The sequence below is a fragment of the Camelus bactrianus genome, chromosome 5 (genome assembly GCF_048773025.1).
Source record: "Camelus bactrianus isolate YW-2024 breed Bactrian camel chromosome 5, ASM4877302v1, whole genome shotgun sequence".
Lineage (NCBI taxonomy): Eukaryota > Metazoa > Chordata > Mammalia > Artiodactyla > Camelidae > Camelus > Camelus bactrianus.
In genome coordinates this window covers 81,675,417-81,696,740 of record NC_133543.1, presented here as the reverse complement: position 1 = coordinate 81,696,740, position 21,324 = coordinate 81,675,417, and the positions used below count along the sequence as shown (strand labels likewise).

Sequence of the window (21,324 nt, the reverse complement as noted above, 5' to 3'; positions counted from 1 at the left end):
ACAGGCTGACAGTAGCTGTAGCATTCCTGGACCCAAGGCTCAGCTGCAGTACTGCTGCCCTCTCCTACAGCTCTTAAGGTTTGCTCCCTCCCTTACCCTATCACCTAGGAGGACTAGATGGCTCTGCTGCTAATCTGGTACTTCGTTTCTTCCTGGTTTCCCTTAACCCTACACATACCTTTGAAACAGCCCCTCTGTGTAAATTCTTGATCGTTCAGTGTACCTAAATGATGCAGCTGATAGAGCCCAAATATTACACTGAACACCTACTCTGTGCTTGGCCTATGTTAGGCACTGGGAGTAGAATGGCGTGGACAACAAGATCCCCAACAAGCTTCTATCCCTTAAGAGAGCCTCAGCACAGAGGGAAGAAACTTTACAAGGGTATAAAATGGAGAAAACAAGTAAGGAATTTTCTTGGGAATTTCTTAAAACTTTGAGGATCTCAAATCCCTGTAAACTTGAGAGAGAAGGGTCGGGAATTTTCAAGAAATTGACGTGTCTTTATCAGCCAGATGTAGGATAAAGAAGTAGTAATGAAGCACTGAGGAAGGAAGGAAGGAAGGGAGGGAGGGAGGAACAGGAACATTCTTACCTGCTGAGAAAAGAGAGTACAGCTGTCCTCCATAAGCAAGAAGGATACTAGATATAACGTAAGCAGGAAGCGCTCCACCGTGAAACCTGACTACCTAGAAAACAGGCACATCAACGGGCAACTTCTGAATATTCATTTTCATGAAATAAATGTACTTCCACGTGAAATAAAAATGTTGTTCTTCACTTCATGCATTTCCTGACTAGCCACAAAGACATCTCCAGTAATGGGTATCAAAATTCTAAGTAAAATAAATGCTAAGAATATATGGCCTATTAGAATCATGTTATCTGAATTTTTCATCAAAGGCATAATATTACAGACAATATATAATTGTGTAGCATATGCTACAAATTCTTTTACAAGGTGCATTTTTGAGCATTTAGTATGTTCCAGGTATGACACTAAACATCTTATATGCATTATCTCACGTTCTCCTCCCAAATATCCTTTCATGAAGTTCTTATCCCTATTTTACAGAGAAATTCAGGCACAGGGAGCCCAAGTAACTTGCACAATTAAAATCATAATAGACAAGCAAGTTAGTTACTTGTTACCTCTCTTTGTTCTCATGAGTAAAACAGGGACAATAATAGTACTTACCTTATAGATGGTTTTAAGGATTAAACATGTTCATTTGTGTAAAGCATTTAGAATATTAAACTCGAACGTGATAAGCTATCGAATATATCAGCTGCTGTTATTAGGCTTTTATGTCCTTCACTGTCTTTGGAAATCCTGTAAAATGGGACTTAACTCAGACCCTACATTTATGACCATTATGTATTAGCACCTCAAGTCATTCTATCAGCTGATCCAATCTCTGTAAAAAACATACATACAACAAAAACATAGTGTTAAGTTCTTGTTTTAATGTTTAAAGTAATTAAAAAGGAAATTACTTTAAAGCATGTTCTCCGATCCACAGAATGTTTTAGAAAATGTACAGACTCCTCTGTCAATCTGATGAAAGCTATGGAAACACATGCTTACACAAAATGTTATGTAAGATTTCAGCAAGTTTAAGGTCTCCATGAAGCTCCTCTGGATTTCCAGATTAGAACTGAGGTGAAAGACAAAAAAGCTCGTACTCATGATTTATATTTTGTAGCTTTGAGTGGAGGGAGAGAAGAGCTGAGTAAAAGGAAAAAGTTATTTTCTACCTATTACTGAATGGTACTGCTTGCTAATGACATGCTAGGAAATACACAGCACAGAGCATCAGAAGAGTTAAGTGGCCTAACAGGCTCAGAGCCAGGGTTCAGGCTATGCCTCTCACTAGCTCTTTGCCCTTGGACAAGTTACTTTACCCCCCTCCCTAGGCCTTTATCACTAAAATGGAGACAAACAGCACTTATCTCACAGGAAGCTTAAGGCTTAAGTGTGTCCATTTTTGTAAAGCATTTACAGCAGTAACTGGCACAAGCAGGTGATCAGAAAATATTTACTGTTATTATTAACCTTTAATACCCTTCACGGTCTTTAGAAATCTTGTAAGAGGTCCTACACAGAGCATGCTGAACACAGAATTTCTCTTTAATATTGTCATTGTTATGAGTATTAAGTATTATACTGGCCATAGATACAGAAGTCAATTATAATCTGGCCTCCATGGGCCTCCATAATCTAAGTTTACAAATTAACTTAGAATTTTCTAATGTTCACAAATTTAATGATAATAACAATCTATTTCTCACCAGGTTGTTGTGAGGATTAAATGAGATAATGCATATAAAATTTTTGATTTAATTTTAACTTGTGAGTTTCATCATAATTATAGAATTAAATGACTTAAAAATCCTGTTATGTCTAGATTATAAAACATAACAGACCAAAAAAAAAATAAAAGTGAATGTAATAAAAGGCAACAAAATTTTTAGTGAATTTTAAAATTATTTCTCTTATTAGTCAATATCTATTTATGTCCAGATTGTAACATAGTAGGTCTATGAAAATTATTTTTGTAACATTATTTGCCTATGAATCATAGATACTCCCCAAGTGAACTTAAACTATTTCAACATTATTTTTAATATAATTTACTTTTACCTTTTACAAATTGAGTTCCTTGAAAATAGTCATTTATATGACAGAGACTACAGATTTTATTGGACTATAAGTTTTAGTAGCATATGAGGAATATAAAATCTTAATATGACATCCATTTAGCCAAAAATATTAATTTGCTTGACAATCAGGAATCATCTCTCATTTCTAGAAAGTATCCAACATGAAAGCAGCACCTTAAAGCCAAGGGTGGCCAACTACAGCCTGTGTCCTGAGAATGGTTTTCAGATTTTATTAAAGTGGGAAAAAGAAGAAAAACAAGAAGAAAGAAGCAGTAGTGGCAGCAGCAGGAAAAGACCATATACACAGTCTGCTAAAATATTTATTATCTGGCCCTTTACAGAAAAAGGTTGCAACCCTTGCCTTACAGTATCTGTTCACAAAGCAATAAATAATCAACAAAGAGTCTCTCTTACCTGTCCAAGTATTTGTGAAAAGGAAGTCTTAACTGTCACCTAGTTTGAAACAATCATTAAACAAATGTTATTTTCCCTAAACTCGAGTTCACATTTTATTAAACTGAGCACTCTGCATATCTCTAAGCATAATCATTAATTTTTTTATAATGATGCACCTAAAGATATCAAGATCTTAAAAGAATTCTCTGAACCACGAACATACAATTTGTATCAAATGTAATTTATATATTCAGTTTAGTATATTTTCCTACAATCTAATTCTTTGACAACTAGAATATTTAATTAACCAGAATATCTTATTATCGTATCACACGAGAGAAAGGAATTTATTGACTGGGCAACGGGCAGGATGGACGTGCTGGGTACGGGTAGCACAGGCAATGCCAGGACAGGATATGGAAACACAAAACCCCTGTGTTGTGCTGGTGGGCTTCCTAAGCAGAAATCCACATGAATTGTGGTATTTACATTCCTTTAAGCCATGAACATGTAAAACCAAACTGCTCATAGCCATCTTAGGAATTCAAAAAGAATTTTGAATAAACGTCTATATTTTGGATTTTATGTATTTTATATCAAGTGTTGCTTGTTTATAAATTTTTAAAAATATAGAAAGCATTGTTTTAGTTGTTAAGGCACCAGGAGGACATTTTGGGGGACCTGAAATGTAATTTTCTTGGAATCTGTATTATCTACTTAACATTTTAGGCTGTATTTAGTATAATAAATAGGTGTTTGCCATTGTGACAAAAAAAAAAAACCTATACATATGTTTGCTGAAAAATTAAGCACAAATTAATCAACTTACTGTATAACTCGTACTTTAAAATCTCAAACCTGTAATTGTATGGTACTAAATATTGTTAAGCTAAACCACTTCTGAGTCAATTCCATAAAAACAGGTTTTACATGATATAATACCAGGAACAAATAGAGTACATTTAGTAAAATCTGAGCCAAGACAATATTTTAAAAAGAAATTTGTGATTAATTATTTCTGCCATAAATATACCTCTTTGGATATCAGGAAGTCTGAGAAAAGGAAATGTATCTTTCATACAGAAGTTGTAACATGACTATATTTTGCCAAAATATGGACTTTTTTTGAAAATATAAAGTATTTGTAAAAACATGGATATTTTGAGAGTGTGCAGTATTTTGGGCCAAATTACTAACGTAATTCTTACTATCTCTATAGTATTAGAAACATGAAGGCGCAAGATGAAAACCGTTACAGCCTTGAAAATCCTTCAATGTTAGAAACAGAAAGCAAGATATCAAAGCATTAATAAATTTCTGTGAAACCTAAAATAACTCATAGTTCAAACTGAAGCTTGGTTGTAGGACAGATTCTATTCACTTGAGCTATCAATTCTAGTTTACCCTAAGAAAGTTAGTTCTAATAAAGAACCAGTATTTAAAATTAGTTTAAAGTAGTCGAGTAGAAATAAGATATTTTATATAAACCAAAACAACCACTGAAATGTATACTTAAACCACTTAAATCTGGAATCTTTAGAAGCTGGCATGTTCTGATACAGAGAGGGGTCTTTTAGTTCATGAATCCATATGCAAATAAAATGTTACTCTCGAGTCTACTTCTCTTAGTGCAAAGAGATCTACCGTGCCTGTAAAACAAACACAACAGGCACTAAATTGCACATTTTAATGACTAACAGAGCTTAAAATAATGAGTGAAAAGAAGACCCTTAAGCTTATCCAGTAGTGCTGGAAAATAACACACGTCAGCTACTGCAGTAAAGCCATGTCAGCTGATTTCATGATGTTCTTCAACTTATGGAGGATTCTGGACTTTGGGCTTCCAAATTTAGGTTTATCTATAGTCTCAATTTTTATCTTATTTTCTATTACTTATTAAGATGTATACTTTCAATGGTCCAGCTAAGGAAATACCGAGGTGGTGCTAATAGGCAAAATGGAGGCTGAAGTATCATTAAGTATCTATTTCTTACATTAATTGGCTTTCACATCACCATATATCTGAGGCAAATGTAAAAATGTATCTCCAGTTTACTCTATAATTAAATCTTAGCTAAGCAAACATACAACTTACCTCATACTGACAGTCTGATGACGTGTACATTTTTAATAATGCTACGTGGCTGTCATTTTCTGGTTGAGCAATATGGAGTTTTACAGAAATTTCTGTGGTAGATGGAACCCTGAAAAGGTAAGTATCACTTCTCAAATACAAAATGCTGTGAAATAGCCATGGCTAAGTCAATCCCCAGCACAACACAATGAAACAATGTAAGGAAGCTAGATGACACACACGTTATTATAGATTGACACTTTCCAGTTGTAGCACGGCTGCCTGAATGCTCCTTGTAGGACACAGGAGCTGGGTGAGAGGGTGAAAAGCAGTTCATGTATGAAGCAAGTAAGGTTTAAATTCTAGATCATTTAAACAAGAATACTGTATTTTATCTTACAATCTTACCTTATGGGCACAATGCTACCTACATAAAGGATACCCACATTTTACTAAGAGGCACTGTAATAATTTCATTAAAATTTTACTACTATTCAAATAAACGAACTAAGTAGAATATGTATTATTCAAAAACACCAAAGTTTAGGGTAAATTCTTTCATATACTTACTGTGCAATGGTTAATGAATCTTCGTAAGACCAGGGAATATGAAGTTTATAAATACTAGTAATTTCTTCTGTGAAAACACAGATGAAATATTTATTACCAACTTTATGTTACTAAATGTTATATAAGCTACTATAATACCTGACTATTTACATAACTATCCATTTCATTGAAAATAATCAGTGAGAGTTATAACACAGAATGAGAAGTTATGGAGAATTATTTAATAATAATGTTTAATTAGACTTACAAAAAATATATTAAAGCATATGGGAAGTACTAAGAAACTGGAAAAACATTAAACAGCTAAATCTCAGTTACTACTATTGTAAGACAGGAAGATATGAAGTATTTTTAAAATGTGGATATTTAAACTGAAATAGATGAAGATGCTTACTGTTAAGAAAAGGTCTATGTTAAATCCATTGGAAATATGAACAGCTTTCTATTATCATGTATTTAATTTTAACTTACTTAAAGTATATGGAAAAATAAGTATTACAGAAAAATTCGAGAAGACCTAATGATTCTTCAAATGACAATATTATTTCTCCAGAAAATACACTTACCTTTGACTCCTGAGCACTTGCTTACCACGTTGATTTTAAAAGCCTGGTATATCTAATAGAGTTTGACCACAAAAATTAAAAAAAAAATGTTTGTAAGTTTAATTAAACAGTTAAGTAAAATCAAATCCTTGTTACTGTCAAGATAATTAGTTACCTGTCCAAAGTTCAGAAGCTCTATATTATAAAACAGGCCGCTCGTATTTAATATCACTTTCCTTGAAGATAATCCTGTTGAATTAAAAGTACTGTATTACTTAGAATACCAAATAAATTTTCTAAAAAGTATAAAAGTATTGACTGCTTACACAACGTCTAAATAACGTCAACATATTTTTAATATTAAAAGTTTATAGGTTCTCGCTTCTGGCATGGATGAGTGAACTCCTAAAATTCTGATCCTCCTTCAATAAATTCTGTACAAAACATAACATTTATAACGACTTTCAATCACATTTGTGTGTGTTAAAAAATCACTACTTATTTCCAATTTCAAAATTCTTGATCTCTTCTTGATCTCTTTTTAAAATTATGTTAATCAACTTAAAAAAAAAACACCCACTTGGATATAAATGCCTTTGGATAAGAATATGCAAGTGTTCAGATGCTTCTTTGAAAAGAGAAAACAATAGGATAAAGCACCACTGTGTAACAGACAGAGATGGTTTGAAATATTTACGAAGTATATCACTGACATTCTATCAGTTAAAAAATAAATACCATATGATGTAAGATTCTGTCAGGCACATTTTGTACCAGTTCAAACACATAACTATTTTTTCATAATGCTGCATTATCATAAATATTTTATAAGATCAATAACTGGATTTAAGAAAATGACTTAAGAAATTTTATCAACATGTAAATAAATTTGCTAAATACAAGGTGTACCATAAATCTGCAATTAATAAATCACTTTTTAAAACACAATGCTAAGTTAGACATTCAACTACAAACCATTTTAATGACTACCTATAGTAACCAATATTTTAAAATACAGCACTGAATTTAAGGCAACTCAAAATGAACAATGGGAGAAAAACTAGTAAATATGAAGTGACCTTTACATTCTACTTAATCTAATTTAAAATACCATTTATTGTGTTCATTTTTCACAAGAAAGATGTCTAACTTATAGGTATTTTTAAAAAGAATCTAACAGGAGGTAAGAAATAATTTAAAATTTTGCTTTCTACATTGGCAAACAGGAAACTAGAAGTTGAACATTGTACCTAATTAAAAAACTTTTAAAGTCTGACTCACATCCTAAAGATTTTAGATAGAACATCTTCATTATTAAAATGCTGATAGGTCCGTTTAGGAGATTGTTTTAACATAAGCTTAAACACATCAACAAATAAAACACAAGTACTTATTTGTGTTGTAATTTAAAATATGAGACATTCACCAATGATCAAATCATAAATTTCCCTGAATATTTTCACTTTTGAAACAGTTAAAGTCTTAATTTATTATTAAATCTGAGATACCAAAAGTATTGGAGGAGGTCAGTTACATAATATCGGCAGAATATTTTTTAGCAACGATAAAAACTTCATTTTTGTCAAATGCTCAATATCACTAATTATCAGAGAAATACAAATCAAAACTACAATGAGGTATCACCTCATGCCAGTCAGAATGGCCATCATTCAAAAATCCACAAATGACAAATGCTGGAGAGGCTGTGGAGAAAAGGGAACCCTTCTACACTGCTGGTGGGAATGCAGTTTGGTGCAGCCACTGTGGAAAACAGTATGGAGATTCCTCAAAAGACTAGGAATAGACTTACCATATGACCCAGGAATCCCGCTCCTGGGCATATATCCAGAAGGAACCCTACTTCAAAATGACACCTGCACCCAATGTTCATAGCAGCACTATTTACAATAGCCAAGACATGGAAACAGCCTAAATGTCCATCAACAGATGACTGGATAAAGAAGATGTGGTATATTTATACAATGGAATACTATTCAGCTGTAAGAACCGACAGCGTAACGCCATTTGCAGCAACATGGATGTTACTGGAGAATGTCATTCTAAGTGAAGTAAGCCAGAAAGAGAAAGAAAAATACCATATGAGATCGCTCATAAGTGGAATCTAAAAAAGAAAAAGAAAGAAAAAAAGAATGAAAGAAAGAAAGAAAGAAAGGGAAAGAAAGAAAAAGACAAATGAACACAAATACAAAACAGAAACAGACTCACAGACACAGAATACAAACTTGTGGTTGCCAGGAGGGAAGAGGGTAGGAAGGGACAGACTGGGAGTTCGAAATTTGTAGATACTGACAGGCATATGTAGAATAGATAAACAAGATTATACTGTATAGCACAAGGAAATATATACAAGATCTTGTGAGCTCACAGTGAAAAAGAATGCAACAATGAATATATGTATGTTCATGTATAACTGAAAAATTGTGCTCTACACTGGAAACTGACATAACATTGTAAACTGACTATAACTCAATAAAAAAATTTTTTTTTAAATTTCATTTTGTCACCTGGAAAAGTCAAGATCCATTTCTCTTTTAATAGGTTAACTTTAAAATTAATTGTTTAACATATTCCAGAAGCACCTACATCCACTGTGTCTAGGAGCCCAGCATTAATCAGTTCAGCTGAGCATAAATTAAAATAAGGAGAACTGCCTACTAGGCTCTCTTGCAGTTGAAATATTAAGCCCAAATCTTTGCCTCTATGAAGATGGAACTGCATATGGTATGTATAAACATGGAGTCACAACTATAAAAATTTGGGCTAGGGAGGGTAGACCTCTTATTTTACGAGGTTGCTATCTTTAATGAGATAGAGAGAGATTCAGAGTTGTCATTTCTGTATTGTTCTGTGTATTCTTCTATCAAAAAAAAAAAGGTGGCAGATGGATAAAAATCTTAAAGGAAGTTTCCTCTCTCAAGTAACACAGATTCTTTTCATGAACTGAATATTAAAAAAATATAGTAAAAGAATAGGTCATGCCAAAAGGGCACAGGAGCCAACCTAAAAGAACTCCCTATGTCCAAAGCTGGAGCAATTTAAGCAAAAAAAAAAAAAAAAAAAAAAAAAAAAAAAGAAAAAAGAAAAAAAAGGTAACAAAAGTACTGAATTATAACCCAGTCAAAAAATAAGTATCCATGAGTCCATAGTAACATAAATAAAAACTGAATAAGGGAATAAATGGGGGAGAAGAGACAACTTTCCTTTAGGAAAAGTTCCAATAAATACAGAACACCAGTAATAATTGCTTCAGACTATACAAATCAATGGATGCTAAAATTAGTGGATTATTTTAAAGAAAAACAGGATACTTACACATCCTCAAAGTATTTCTCTCAAGATATTTATTAATCATAAAAAGGAAAGCAGTAACTTTACAGTGGAGAAACCTGGCAGATTCCACCTAACCAAGTGATTAAGGTAACCACCACCAGTAATTAGACATCATGACATCATGTATTTTCGGACATGACACACTGAGAAGTACACATTGCTTGATATTCTTGCCCAAAATGTATAACCTCAATATGATCATAAGAAAGCATTAGACAAAGCCAAATACAGGGATATTCTACAAAATAACTGACCAGTACTATTTAAGGATGTCAAAGTCATGAAAGACAAGGAAAGACTGAGGAATTATCAAAGATCAGAGGAGATATGACAACTAAATGCAATACGGAAACCTGGAGAACACTGGTGGAAAAACCAATGAAAACCAAATGAAGCCTGTAGTTTAGTTACCAATATTGTACCAGTGCTAATTTGTTAGTTTCAACAATCATGTTAAGGTAAATGAGAGATACAAAGGAACTCTATACTCTTTCTGTGATTTTTCTGTAAGTCTAAAATTATTTCAAAATAAAATTTAAAGGAATATTTAGTTACGTGTGTTTTACCACAATAAAAAAAAATTGGGAAAAAGTATTTAGAGAAATCCTAAAACCTTCATAGGGCAGATAGCAATTTATATCTCATAATAAACCTCTTATAATAAGGGTCAATACATAGTATAATTTCATGTGAACACATACACACTCAACTACCTGCAAATGTATACGATCATAGGTAAGTTCCTTTTAAAGTTCACTTCTCAGAAGATGACTGGTGGCCCAGTATTAAATAAGAATCAAACCACTGAGCCATATCATATGGTTATTCTAAGAACTACACTTGAGATACATAATGTACAAGGCTCTCTTTTATTGCAACTAACTGGCAAAATAAATCAGCACTCTAAAATTAAAAGCAATTCTTAAAATTTCCAAAATCAAAATACTTACCAAAGGAAAAAAGATGAGTTACAGGAAGTTGTATGGATCTTGTCTCTTTTTTAAAGAATTCACAATCTACAACAAACTGGAACATAAAATATTGATTTATTAGGAAAAAATAGAGTTAAATTTATAGTAAAAGATCTTCACTTGATGTTTGAGTAGAAAATAAAGATCTATAAGCTTCAGTTTTGGAGAAGGTATTATCTATCACACTCTAACTATGGCTAAACTTTGGTAGCATGAGTTCCTAAGGAGAGATGCGAAGGTAAGAAAATTTGGTGAACAAGCTTAATTTAATAAATTATTACAGGGTCATTTCTATAACAAAAGAGGTACAGCAAAGTTTTCTTATAGTTAGTTTTAGGTGTTTGTAGAAGAGGGGCCATAAAGCATAGATCAAAGCATTAAGAGCTAAAGTTAACTCGAGATTAATTAGGAATTTAAATATATCTCTGAATATTTTCATAGTCAAAAGGAAATGTAATTTTGTTACCTTTTTTAATCCCATATTTATTACTATCTGATTAGACTACAAAAAACTTTTGGAGACATACTGCCATTCATCTACAGATGGCTAATGTTATTCAAATAAGATTATTTCAGGCTAAGCAGTGATTATAGTAAATGCGAAAAAGGTTCACTACGTATAAAGAAAAAGAAATGCTCTATCAAAAAGCGTAAACCTAAAATGTGACATCTGCATCATTATAATTTCTGTAATGACATTTCTTGTCTAATAACATTTCCATAGCAGCATAAGGAACTTTGTTCTCAGCTGTCTGCAATAAGAAGTTTCATTAAAATCATCTCCATGATGATCTATAGGAGCTGAGGAAGAAAGCAATCTGATGCCTAACTGTAACTAGCAAGTAGTCAGCTGTCTACAGAAAGCAGAAAACCAGTGGGGTCTATCCTACGCTTTTCCATTAACTACACCTTGGACTGTGGTTAAAGCTGTTACTTTGCATCCTGGGTGGAATTCTGAATGTTTTTGAAAGTGAAAAACAGATGAGGGAAAATGCTATTAGAAAGTACATGCACATGAAGGAATGAAAGAAAAAACTTGTTAAGGGACTCCACTTTTATTTTTCTCTCTTTACTTAGAAGGCAAAGAACACTGTCAGATATTACAAAAAACAGCTGTTATGAGATTAAAGTAATCACATATTGAACAGGATTATGCATTATATTTTTACAAAGTATTTTTTGGGTGAGACATTGCCTGAGACAGGGAAGCAGTTTTAAATCACCTTGAACAGGTATTCAAAATATAATTTTTATTACTGCTAGAAAATTTGGCTGTTCCTTTATGGAATAAACCCTTACCTAAGAAAGAAAGAATGCAACGGTCTGTCTCTGAGACATCCAAGGTAAGTACATTTCTAATGGACTTAACCATTTTGTTTTCTGTCATCAAAAATTGTAGATAATTCCATATTACATTTGGAAAACTCTACTATCAGTGGACTCAAAAATTTTTTAAACTGCCCATTCAAATATATGTATCTTTCTGATGATGAGTTATAACAGACATGTAGAAATTATGAAAGGCCTAAATTACCATCTTTGTGAGATTGGGTGTGAAACACTAGAGTCAGCAGTGTTACTTTCCAAAGAGCATTGAGACATATTAAGTATTTATTAGGCTGCTAAGACTGGCTATTTGCAAAAGGCTCATTAATTTCTTGGAATAACCAGAGAAGGCCTTTCCAAGCTTGGGAAAGATGTTAAATTCATTCAAAACCAACTTACCTGAAAGAAAAACCCTTAAAGAGAGCTTTTAGTATTGAAGATGCTGAATTACCTCTCACTTGAGCTAAGCAAAACAAAACAATGAATCCATTATAAGGTACTTGTGAGACTCAATCTTTGAGGTGACTCCCAACTACATCCCCCTTTTCTTTTCCTTTAAATTCTCCTAATGATTTTGGCCCCAAATCTTACCAACTTTCTCATTCAAGAGACATTTTTTTGAGCATTTATGAGGTCATCACTAAAGGTTGAAGATGCAAAGTAGGATAACACCTATCTGGTCTTTAATCTCAACGAAGTCATACTATGATGATGGCAATAAAGACATAAATAAATTATAATTTAGTATGAAAAATTCCTCAAAGAAGTCATAAAGTATCATGGGAATAAGAGGAGGTCACCAGAGCTATCTGGAAAAGGAAACTAGGGGACATTTAAGCTGGGTCTTAAAGGATAAGTGTGTTGGGTGAAATGTGGGGAGGGCAGCAGAGGGTCTTTCTCCTCCATCTTCTTTCCTCTCCTGCTTCTCTCAAAAATCAACATCCTTCTATTTCTACTCCCACTTCACTAGTACAAGCCTTGTTAACCCCGTATGAGATGCCTGGTCTCAATGTTTCTAATCTATCCCACACCATAAATAGACTCACTTTCTGAAATAAATAGCTCTGATCCCATTACTACTATGGTAAAAAAAAAAAAAAAAAAAAAAAATCTTTCGGCTCCCTACTGACTGAACTATATAAAGTCCTGAATCTTCCATTCAAGGCCTTCCACAATGTGGCCATGAACTACTTTCCCAGCCTTTTCTTCCACTACTGTTCTGTCAACAGTAGCCACCCTTTCACAATCACTAATTACTTATTCATTATTTTCCAAATATACCTCATATCTTCTATGTTTGGATCTTACTATTTCTTTGTCTCAACAGTGCTATTCATTAGAACTTTCTGCAATGTCACTATTGAGCACTGGAATGCAACTAAGGAACGGAATTTTTACTTTAATTTTAATCAATTTAAATTGAAATAGCCACATGTGATAGTGGTTCTCATATTAGCCCAGGTCTAGAATGTTCATATAAAAACTCTAACTATCCTTTAAGGTAATTTTAAATATCATCTCATAATAAAGCCTTTATTGATCTCATCAATCAGAGATATCTTTCCCTTTAACACTTTTCATGTATTTGCTAAATTCTGATTTGTATTATATATTTTTGGGGACCTCTTTAGTTCTCACTCTTCCACTGGCTACCAGACACATTTCTCTCCCCCTACCCAACAGTATGTAGCTTTCTGAGAACAGGTTCATGTCTTCTTTGTCTGTGTGCCTCGTGTAATTCCTGGCAGAGAGTCTTACACAAAAAAGCATACTCAATAATTGAAAGATTTTGAAAGACTGTTAGATAAAGTAGAATTAATTCTCACTTGAAATAATGAGACTTGGATTTATTCTGCTTAGTTCAAGTTAGAGTAGATGATCCTAATGATTTAAACAGTCTTAGGAGGATCCCCAAACAGGCCACTGGTTTAGATTAGCCCTAAGATGAAGAATTCATCAAAAAGCAACTCAAATATTTAGCATGAGTATCCCCAAAATATTCTGATAACAACCTTAATTTATTACCTTACTTCCATGAATAGATGGTACATAAACAACAAGATGAGACAGAGATGGATAGTCTTGAAGTCTTAATGTCAGAGACTAAAAAAAGATGGGAAAAAAAGCTAATTTATTTCTTTATATACAGCTTAAAGCATACTAAAAGATAAATTACAAGCACTTACTTCTTACTTAATAAGTTATGAAAAAACTGATTTCAAACTTTATGTTCAGTACTTCATAAAATGCCCATGTTTACAATTTCAGGTCAATGGTCCTGCTAAGTCAAATTCCTAATAATTATGTAAATATGGACTGCCAGAAATATTCCTTGAGCTGTATCACCCCTTCACGTAAAACAAACGACATTCAACACTAAATTTAATTATTTTACATAATTATTGCCAGGTATCTTTTACAATTTGTCTATTTGTTTTGTATAATTTTGCAGTATGATTTCTGTATTTTGGTAGTATATGACAAAGGGCACTCAAGAGCTAATGAATGAATGGAAGCTCAAAATGATGGAAGAATTGCAACTTAATCTCAAATGATTCTGATCTAGCCCAAGTAATAAACAGTTGCTGGCTCATGACGTGTAAGAACATCATCCCCTGGAACTTATTCAGTAAATGACATAAGATGCAATAAATCTAATAACGCACCTCACTAAATGTACATCTATTCCCTTGTCAAAATTAAGACCGTATTTTATAGTCCACATTTTGAAGAATGAGCAGATAGGAGACTGGTCTGTTTAATGAAAATCCAGGCCACCAAATACAGTTTTCAAGTTGGTTTTTCTTCTGAAAGTAGATGTGGGGGTAGGAGTGGTTATATGCTGAAACAATCTATATGCATTAAGAAACTTCTGCACTTAACGCTCCATTGTTCTTCAGAAGCACCAATGCGGGCAAGTTGGACAGAGGTTCTGAAGTTAAAGAACTGCCAACTAGTGGCAGTCAAACAACCTGAACAGATTTACCTGGGAGTGCTTGTTAAGCTTCAGGGCTGCACCTCAATTTACTCAGCAGAGTCTCTGTAGTGGACTTATATGTTCTCATGTAAATGAAAGGGTCTTAAAAGGGCCACACAAACCAAAGCTACAGGGAACTGAAACCAACCAGACAGTCAACAGCATGAAAGATTAGTTAGAAAGAACCATGGTTACTCTGTGTGGCTACCCACTATTAGAGCTGTTGTTATTTATTCTCAAGAATAATTTCTTAGGGAGGGTATAGCTCAGTGGTAAAGTGTGTGCTTAGCATGCATGAGGTCCTGGGTTCTATCCCCAGTACCTCCATTAAGAAATAAATAAATAAACTTAATTCCTCCCACCGAAAAAAAAAAAAGAATAATTTCTTTTCTCAAGATTTTTTTTTTTAGGATCAGAATACTTTAAAAAGATATCAGTGTCAAAATACATTTCCTTATAAAGTTAAGTTCCCAGATAGTTATAATGTCAGCAGGAATTTGGCAATATCATATTCATGAAATTGTTATGTTGGCAGGTAAGGTTAATATGAACTTTGGAAATTTTTCAGTGTTTTAAGGATAAAATGGCCTTAATAATGAGGCAACACACACAGGAAATCAAACACCAGTGTGTGGATGTCAGAAACCCTTCAAGTTCTGCTGCTGTGCATAGGGCGAAGCTGTGGTGCTTAAGTATGATTTAGGCAAAATAGTGACCAGGTAGTTTTTCTCACGTAACTTAAGATTTCTTTTCAAAATTAATTGTTTGTTTGTTGCTAGCAGTAAGTCCACTTGGGCTCACCAAATTCTTGTCGGGCTGTGGTGTATGTGTGTCTTAGAACCTTCTTCCCTGCGCCATGACAGAAGAGTTCCATGTGACCAGCGCTGTGAAGGCCCTGAAGTGCTTTGCTGCAGGACTCCAGCTACTGACAGTTCAGTCAGCAGAGCCACCAAAAGTGGTGTGACTCTCATCTGACAGGACTTTTGTTGAGATGATATAAATATGAATAAAACCCACAAAATGTTTGCTTTAATCTTTCGTTTCCCTTCAATTTCATGGCAAAATAATTTTGTGTGCTTTTTATAAAAGGCTAATAAACACATATATATAATTTTGATTTTCATTAGAATGGAAAAGTATCCGCACTTTGGCCCTCTCCTCCGGTATCCGCTATAAAAAGTAAGCAGCCGGAACGACTTGTTTTCCTACTGCTCAGTAGCTGTTTCTTGCATTTAGAACAAACAACACAGGGGCCTAGAACTATTTGAATATATTGCTTAATCTTTGAGATGAAAAAATATACATAAGAATTTTATAATTTAAGAAATAACTTTTTAAAAAATAGTAGCAAAGTAACATTTTATCAGGTTTTTAATCATTTATTTCTTTCCAACTCTTCAATTACAGACTGGATAGGATACCCAAACTGGAAACTCAAGGAAATATTTAATACACCTTATGAATGCTTGATCAGTAAGTATATCCTAATTCTTTTGTTTGCTTTGCTCCTGCCTAGACAGTTAGGATAGAACCAGCGAGAGACCTTAACAAATGTTTATATAAGTCAAATCACTTATTTTGTCTCATAAACACAAAGCCACATGAATGAATAAGCACAAAATAAGACAAAATAAATAAAATTGTAGTTGAATTTAAAAAAAGGAAGAACATATTCTATAATGCCATTAGGCTCAAGTATTTTTTTCACCTGGATATTAACATTCTAAAAGCCATAACTTACCTTAATTGTTGGCAGCAGTTCAGCTTTCCATGATAAATCAACCCCTTGCCGGCTTTGAAATAAACATGAAAATATAATTAAAGAACAAATATATTAAAGTATTATAAACAAGCTTTAGAAGTAAAAAACAACTACAGAACCATCTACAGAACTATCAGAGCGAGTTCTAATGAACTGAAGTCTATTAAGTCTAATTCAATATTCTTTATCCATATAGTTCCTTGGGGAACAAAAAATTGTTTTTCCTAGCAACCAACTATCAGTATTTGCAAATATTACTAGTATGTTAATTTTCTTCATTTTTAATTTTAAAATCAATATTATAATTTAGCGTAGTAGCAAAATGACCTTATTTAAGAATGTCTGAAGCTATTCTGAAGGTATGATTTGAATATTATTTTAGGTTGAGAAAAATCAACAACGGAAGGCCTTATATTCAAAACACTTACCACATAGAAGTGCTGTTTATGCAGCCAAAAATCCAACTATTTGTATCCTATTGAGTAATAACAAAAAACAAAGCACACTAAATATCATAGAAAATAATTATATAAAATAGGCATCTTCAACATTTCACTATTACATGATAGGGTCAGTAGGCACAATGCAAACATAAAACAGCAACTTGTTATTTAGAACTGTTTTCAAGATGTTCTCAAAAGTCAAATAGGTCAAGGCTGGGCAAAGAAGTCTAATGTCAACATAGACAGGTAAGCAAGTAACCTGGAGCAGCAGTATGAGAAAGAGTGACCTGACAGGTTACCTCTCTACAGCATACAGCTAAGCAGAATTTCTGAACCAACACTTTCATAGTTTGACAACGTCCACACATTAATTAGGGAGTTACACTGAGAGTAACCTACATTTTAACAAAAATAGAATAATGAACAACTAGAGGTGGGCTTTCATACAAACTAACAACAAAAAAATCCAGAGCCAAGTAATTAAAAATAACAATTAAGCTAAGCACATCTTTTTAGTATATCATTTGAGTTCTCATTTGATTACTAGGGAGATAACTTCTACGCAACTGAGAATGTACTTGGATTGAAGCACAATCCCAGGGGTTCAAGACTAAAGTTAGTTATTGCTTTATTAGCACAGCCTGGGAGTGCCACAGAGATGGTTGTGGTACTTTAACAATACTGTAAAAATGATGAATCAGGCAGACAAAGCCTCTGCCCTTACCAAACTTAAAGAAAATTTAAAGACATTATTCAAGAATAGAGAAAAGCAAGCTGAAAGAAAACAAACAGAAACAATGTGGTGTTTCTTTGCTCTCCAAAGCTGGCAAAATACTTGTGTGACTTCTTTATTAGTGACCTGTGCATCCCAGAACAATAACATGACATTATGAAGAAAGGCAACAGAACAGATCTGCATAGCCTAAACAAAGAAAAGCTAGCAAGCTCTCAAAATGCAACCTACTTCTGTAATGGGTTCTTGCAGCTATTAAGGGAGGCTGTCCTCAAAGACAGACCTTATTATGAAAACTGCCAATATTCCAAACTGTTTACTTTGGTGTATAGGGATCTGATTCATTCATCAACAGATTGAATAAAGTATTATTCAAACCCACTCTAAACCACTGTGTTGTTATAATCTAGGTGTTGAAAGAACAATTTCAGGTCATCTAGTAAATATCCCCAACTCAACTAATTATAAAAATTGACCGAAAACCTTAAAAGAAGTCACACAGGATTTGCTAACTCCTGAAGTATACAGGAAAGGAAATGCTACTTGATCGTAAAATTTGTAAATCTGAAAAAAATCTATCTACAGTAAAAAATGATGTCCTCAGTGGCTGCTAAAATCACGAGGTGAAGACTGGTTGGGAACTTTGTCATGGGTGGGTCATGCTGATACCATCTGAGACGACTGATAAGCCTTTGTCACTAAAAGTGGGACAACCAGATATTATATACTTCCTGATGTGGTAAGTACGCAGCTCTACTTGTAAAACATTCTTACCAAAAAATTAATCTGAATGTAATCAGTATTCTAGATCTAACTACCAGTTTACAGACAACATAATGGATATGTTAAAAGAGCAATTAACTAAACCCAGAACAAATAAATGGCATGGGGTGGGGGATGAAGGGGGCAGTTATAAAAGAGATGTAAGATCTGTGAATCAAATGCAATGTATGTACTTTCTGGATTCTGATTCAAATAAACTGACAGATTAACAGAGAAAAACTGGACATAGACTGGATACCATATGATATTAAAAAATTAGTAAGTAATTTTGTTGAATAAAACAATAGTATTAAAGTAAAATGTAAAATTCTTATGTGTTAGAAAAAGATATAGAAGTATTTTGGATAAAGTGGTAAAATGCCTGGATCTTGCACTAGAAATGCATCAGTCAGAAAAAGTGAGTAAGGGATAAATGAAGTAGGAGTGGTAGAGTGTTGATAATTGTTGAAGCTGTATAATGGTTACATGAGAATTCATTACTATAGTCTCTCTACTTTTGTATGTTTGAAAACTTCTATGATAAAATTGACGATTTAAAAAAATTCACCACATGACCTTGTGTTAGTTAATACCCACGGACCTTACTTACAGAAAAGGGATTCTCCAGTAAGCCAAATGGATAATTTGTATTTTGGCAAGGATTTTTCTCAATGTAATACTGAAATTCTCATGTGGAATTTAGTATAAAAGTGAGTACGGATATTTTAAGCCATCACTCTCAGGGCCAGATTTCTTTGAGATAAACTCATCCTGATTTTAGGCTGAGAGATGGTAGTCTCCCTGAGAGATATAAAACTGTGGTAATTCCTCTAAATTCGTATTCATTAGCATGTACCATATAGTGCCTGCCTACCATCTTTTCTAAAGACTTTACTGTGTATCAAATGGCAGTATCAACCAACTAAGTGATATATTAGATCCTAGTCCTAAAAAATACAAATAATACAACAAAAGGGAGATGAGGGAACTTAAATCGTGAAAGATACAAATATAAAGTGGAAGAATCCAAGGACATGACAAAAAAAAAAATCAGAATAGAAAGAAAAGAACCCAAATTAGGAAACAAATTCCTGAAAGTAAAAAGTGTTGATAAAATAATTAAACATTCCTAAAAACACATGCTAAAGGATATAAGATATTTCTAGCATACATAGTAGACATTCATTAAAAAGAAATACAAAAACAAAATCATCACACTGATAGATAACAGTCTAACAGAAAGTTACTATACTATTTTAGAGAACATTTGGTATAAAAATTACTGCAAATTTTAGTATGGAAGCCAATGAAAAACAGGAGTTACTTCATAAAACTCTTACAGAACAGCTGTGCTTAAATATACCTATTCTTTAAAGTACTGACAGAATTTTAGAATTAGAGCTCTGAAGTGATATTCCGTCATCCTAAACATAGTGAAAAACTAAGGTAGAAAGACAGGACTGACGACCTAAACTAGAGGCAAAGGTACAAGTTAATAGTATATTATCAGTTACAGAAGCATTCTGATTAGTACTTTTCAATCAAAACGCTGTTCCAGAAAAATGTTTTTCAATTCATTAGATTTATTAATAGTTCATAGCTAAAGATAAAATCTACCAGATATTAGTTAAATCTTAAAGAATAGCTAGCCTTTTAAATTTACATAAAATGTACCAGTTATCTTACCAGCATGGTGCTCTGACAATAGACATGAGTGTAGATTTTTCTATGATTTGCAAGGGGAAATGTAAAATATATCTTATCAGATTCCTAAAAAAAGAGGGAAAACACAATAAAACTATCATAAGAATAGATAATTTCATCATTAAAAAATTCAGATAAAGCAATGAGTAATTATTCTAATTAATTCTAATTAAGTATTTTAATTCTATCATTCTTGCTGTTGCTGAGAACCAATATTCTAGGAATGAGAAGAAGATACAGACACAAGATAGATCAGGTACAAGCTCTATAGTACTGAATTGGACTTGGAAGTATCAGTATGAATGTATGTTTTTGTTTGCGTTTGGTTTTTGACCTCATGAGCAAGATAAAATACATTTCTTTCTTAGCTCTGTTCACTGAAAAGCCTAGATACTCTAACTCACTAGCTATAAACATCCCTAGTGCCTAAATTACGGTTTTTAGACACTGTTTACCCAATAATAGGAAGAGATCCTTAGAGGAAAAGCAGATTCAAGGTCTGGGACTGCAAATGTCACACAGCGAGCTAAAATACGTTCTCATACTAGACAGCGAGGAGAATACCAAAGACAACTAAAGAGCATCTACATCAAAAAGAGTCAGGAGCCTACCTTGCAATGGCTTCCACTGGTCAAAGACAGAACAATTTTAATATCAATTTTAGTATCAAAGATAGAACAATTTTAGTATTTTAGTTTAGACAGAAACACAAGTATGTCCAAGTTCATCATAATACTGGAGGAAAATCCCCCCAAACATCCTATGGTCACTGATGGAGGATGCTTGTGAGTCAACTCACTACTCTGAAAACCAGTAAATATAAGATCCTAAGATCCAAACAGTGATCATTTTTTCCCTTTGTAATCTGTTCCATTTTTGATAAATTTAGTAGGTGAGAAGTTTTTCTACAGAGTTCCAGTTAATAAATGAGGAAGGACTAATCAGAGTACCATTCCTTTTGCATCCCCCAAATGAATTAATCACTCCAGGCCTTCTTTACCAACAGCTGCTAGCATCACAAAAAGAGAGATAGTCTAGCAAAAACA

General features: G+C 33.3%; 1 protein-coding gene across 3 annotated transcripts in view; it reads right to left on the bottom strand.

The window, feature by feature from the left end:
* Nucleotides 1-21,324, bottom strand: part of PGAP1 (post-GPI attachment to proteins inositol deacylase 1) — a 68,572-nt gene that overhangs the window by 16,520 nt on the left and 30,728 nt on the right. For all 3 annotated transcript variants that reach the window (XR_012507148.1, XM_045511974.2, XM_010948690.3), the window contains exons 10-20: nucleotides 20,261-20,344; nucleotides 17,065-17,111; nucleotides 16,616-16,667; nucleotides 13,923-14,000; nucleotides 10,551-10,626; nucleotides 6,425-6,498; nucleotides 6,271-6,322; nucleotides 5,705-5,771; nucleotides 5,156-5,264; nucleotides 3,079-3,117; nucleotides 596-689 (exon numbers count right to left, since the gene is read on the bottom strand). Coding sequence is in view for 2 of the 3 variants with exons in the window: in XM_045511974.2 (XP_045367930.2) it covers nucleotides 596-689; nucleotides 3,079-3,117; nucleotides 5,156-5,264; nucleotides 5,705-5,771; nucleotides 6,271-6,322; nucleotides 6,425-6,498; nucleotides 10,551-10,626; nucleotides 13,923-14,000; nucleotides 16,616-16,667; nucleotides 17,065-17,111; nucleotides 20,261-20,344 (772 nt within the window). In the remaining variant the exon portion in view is untranslated. The remainder of the gene's footprint in view (nucleotides 1-595; nucleotides 690-3,078; nucleotides 3,118-5,155; nucleotides 5,265-5,704; nucleotides 5,772-6,270; nucleotides 6,323-6,424; nucleotides 6,499-10,550; nucleotides 10,627-13,922; nucleotides 14,001-16,615; nucleotides 16,668-17,064; nucleotides 17,112-20,260; nucleotides 20,345-21,324) is intronic.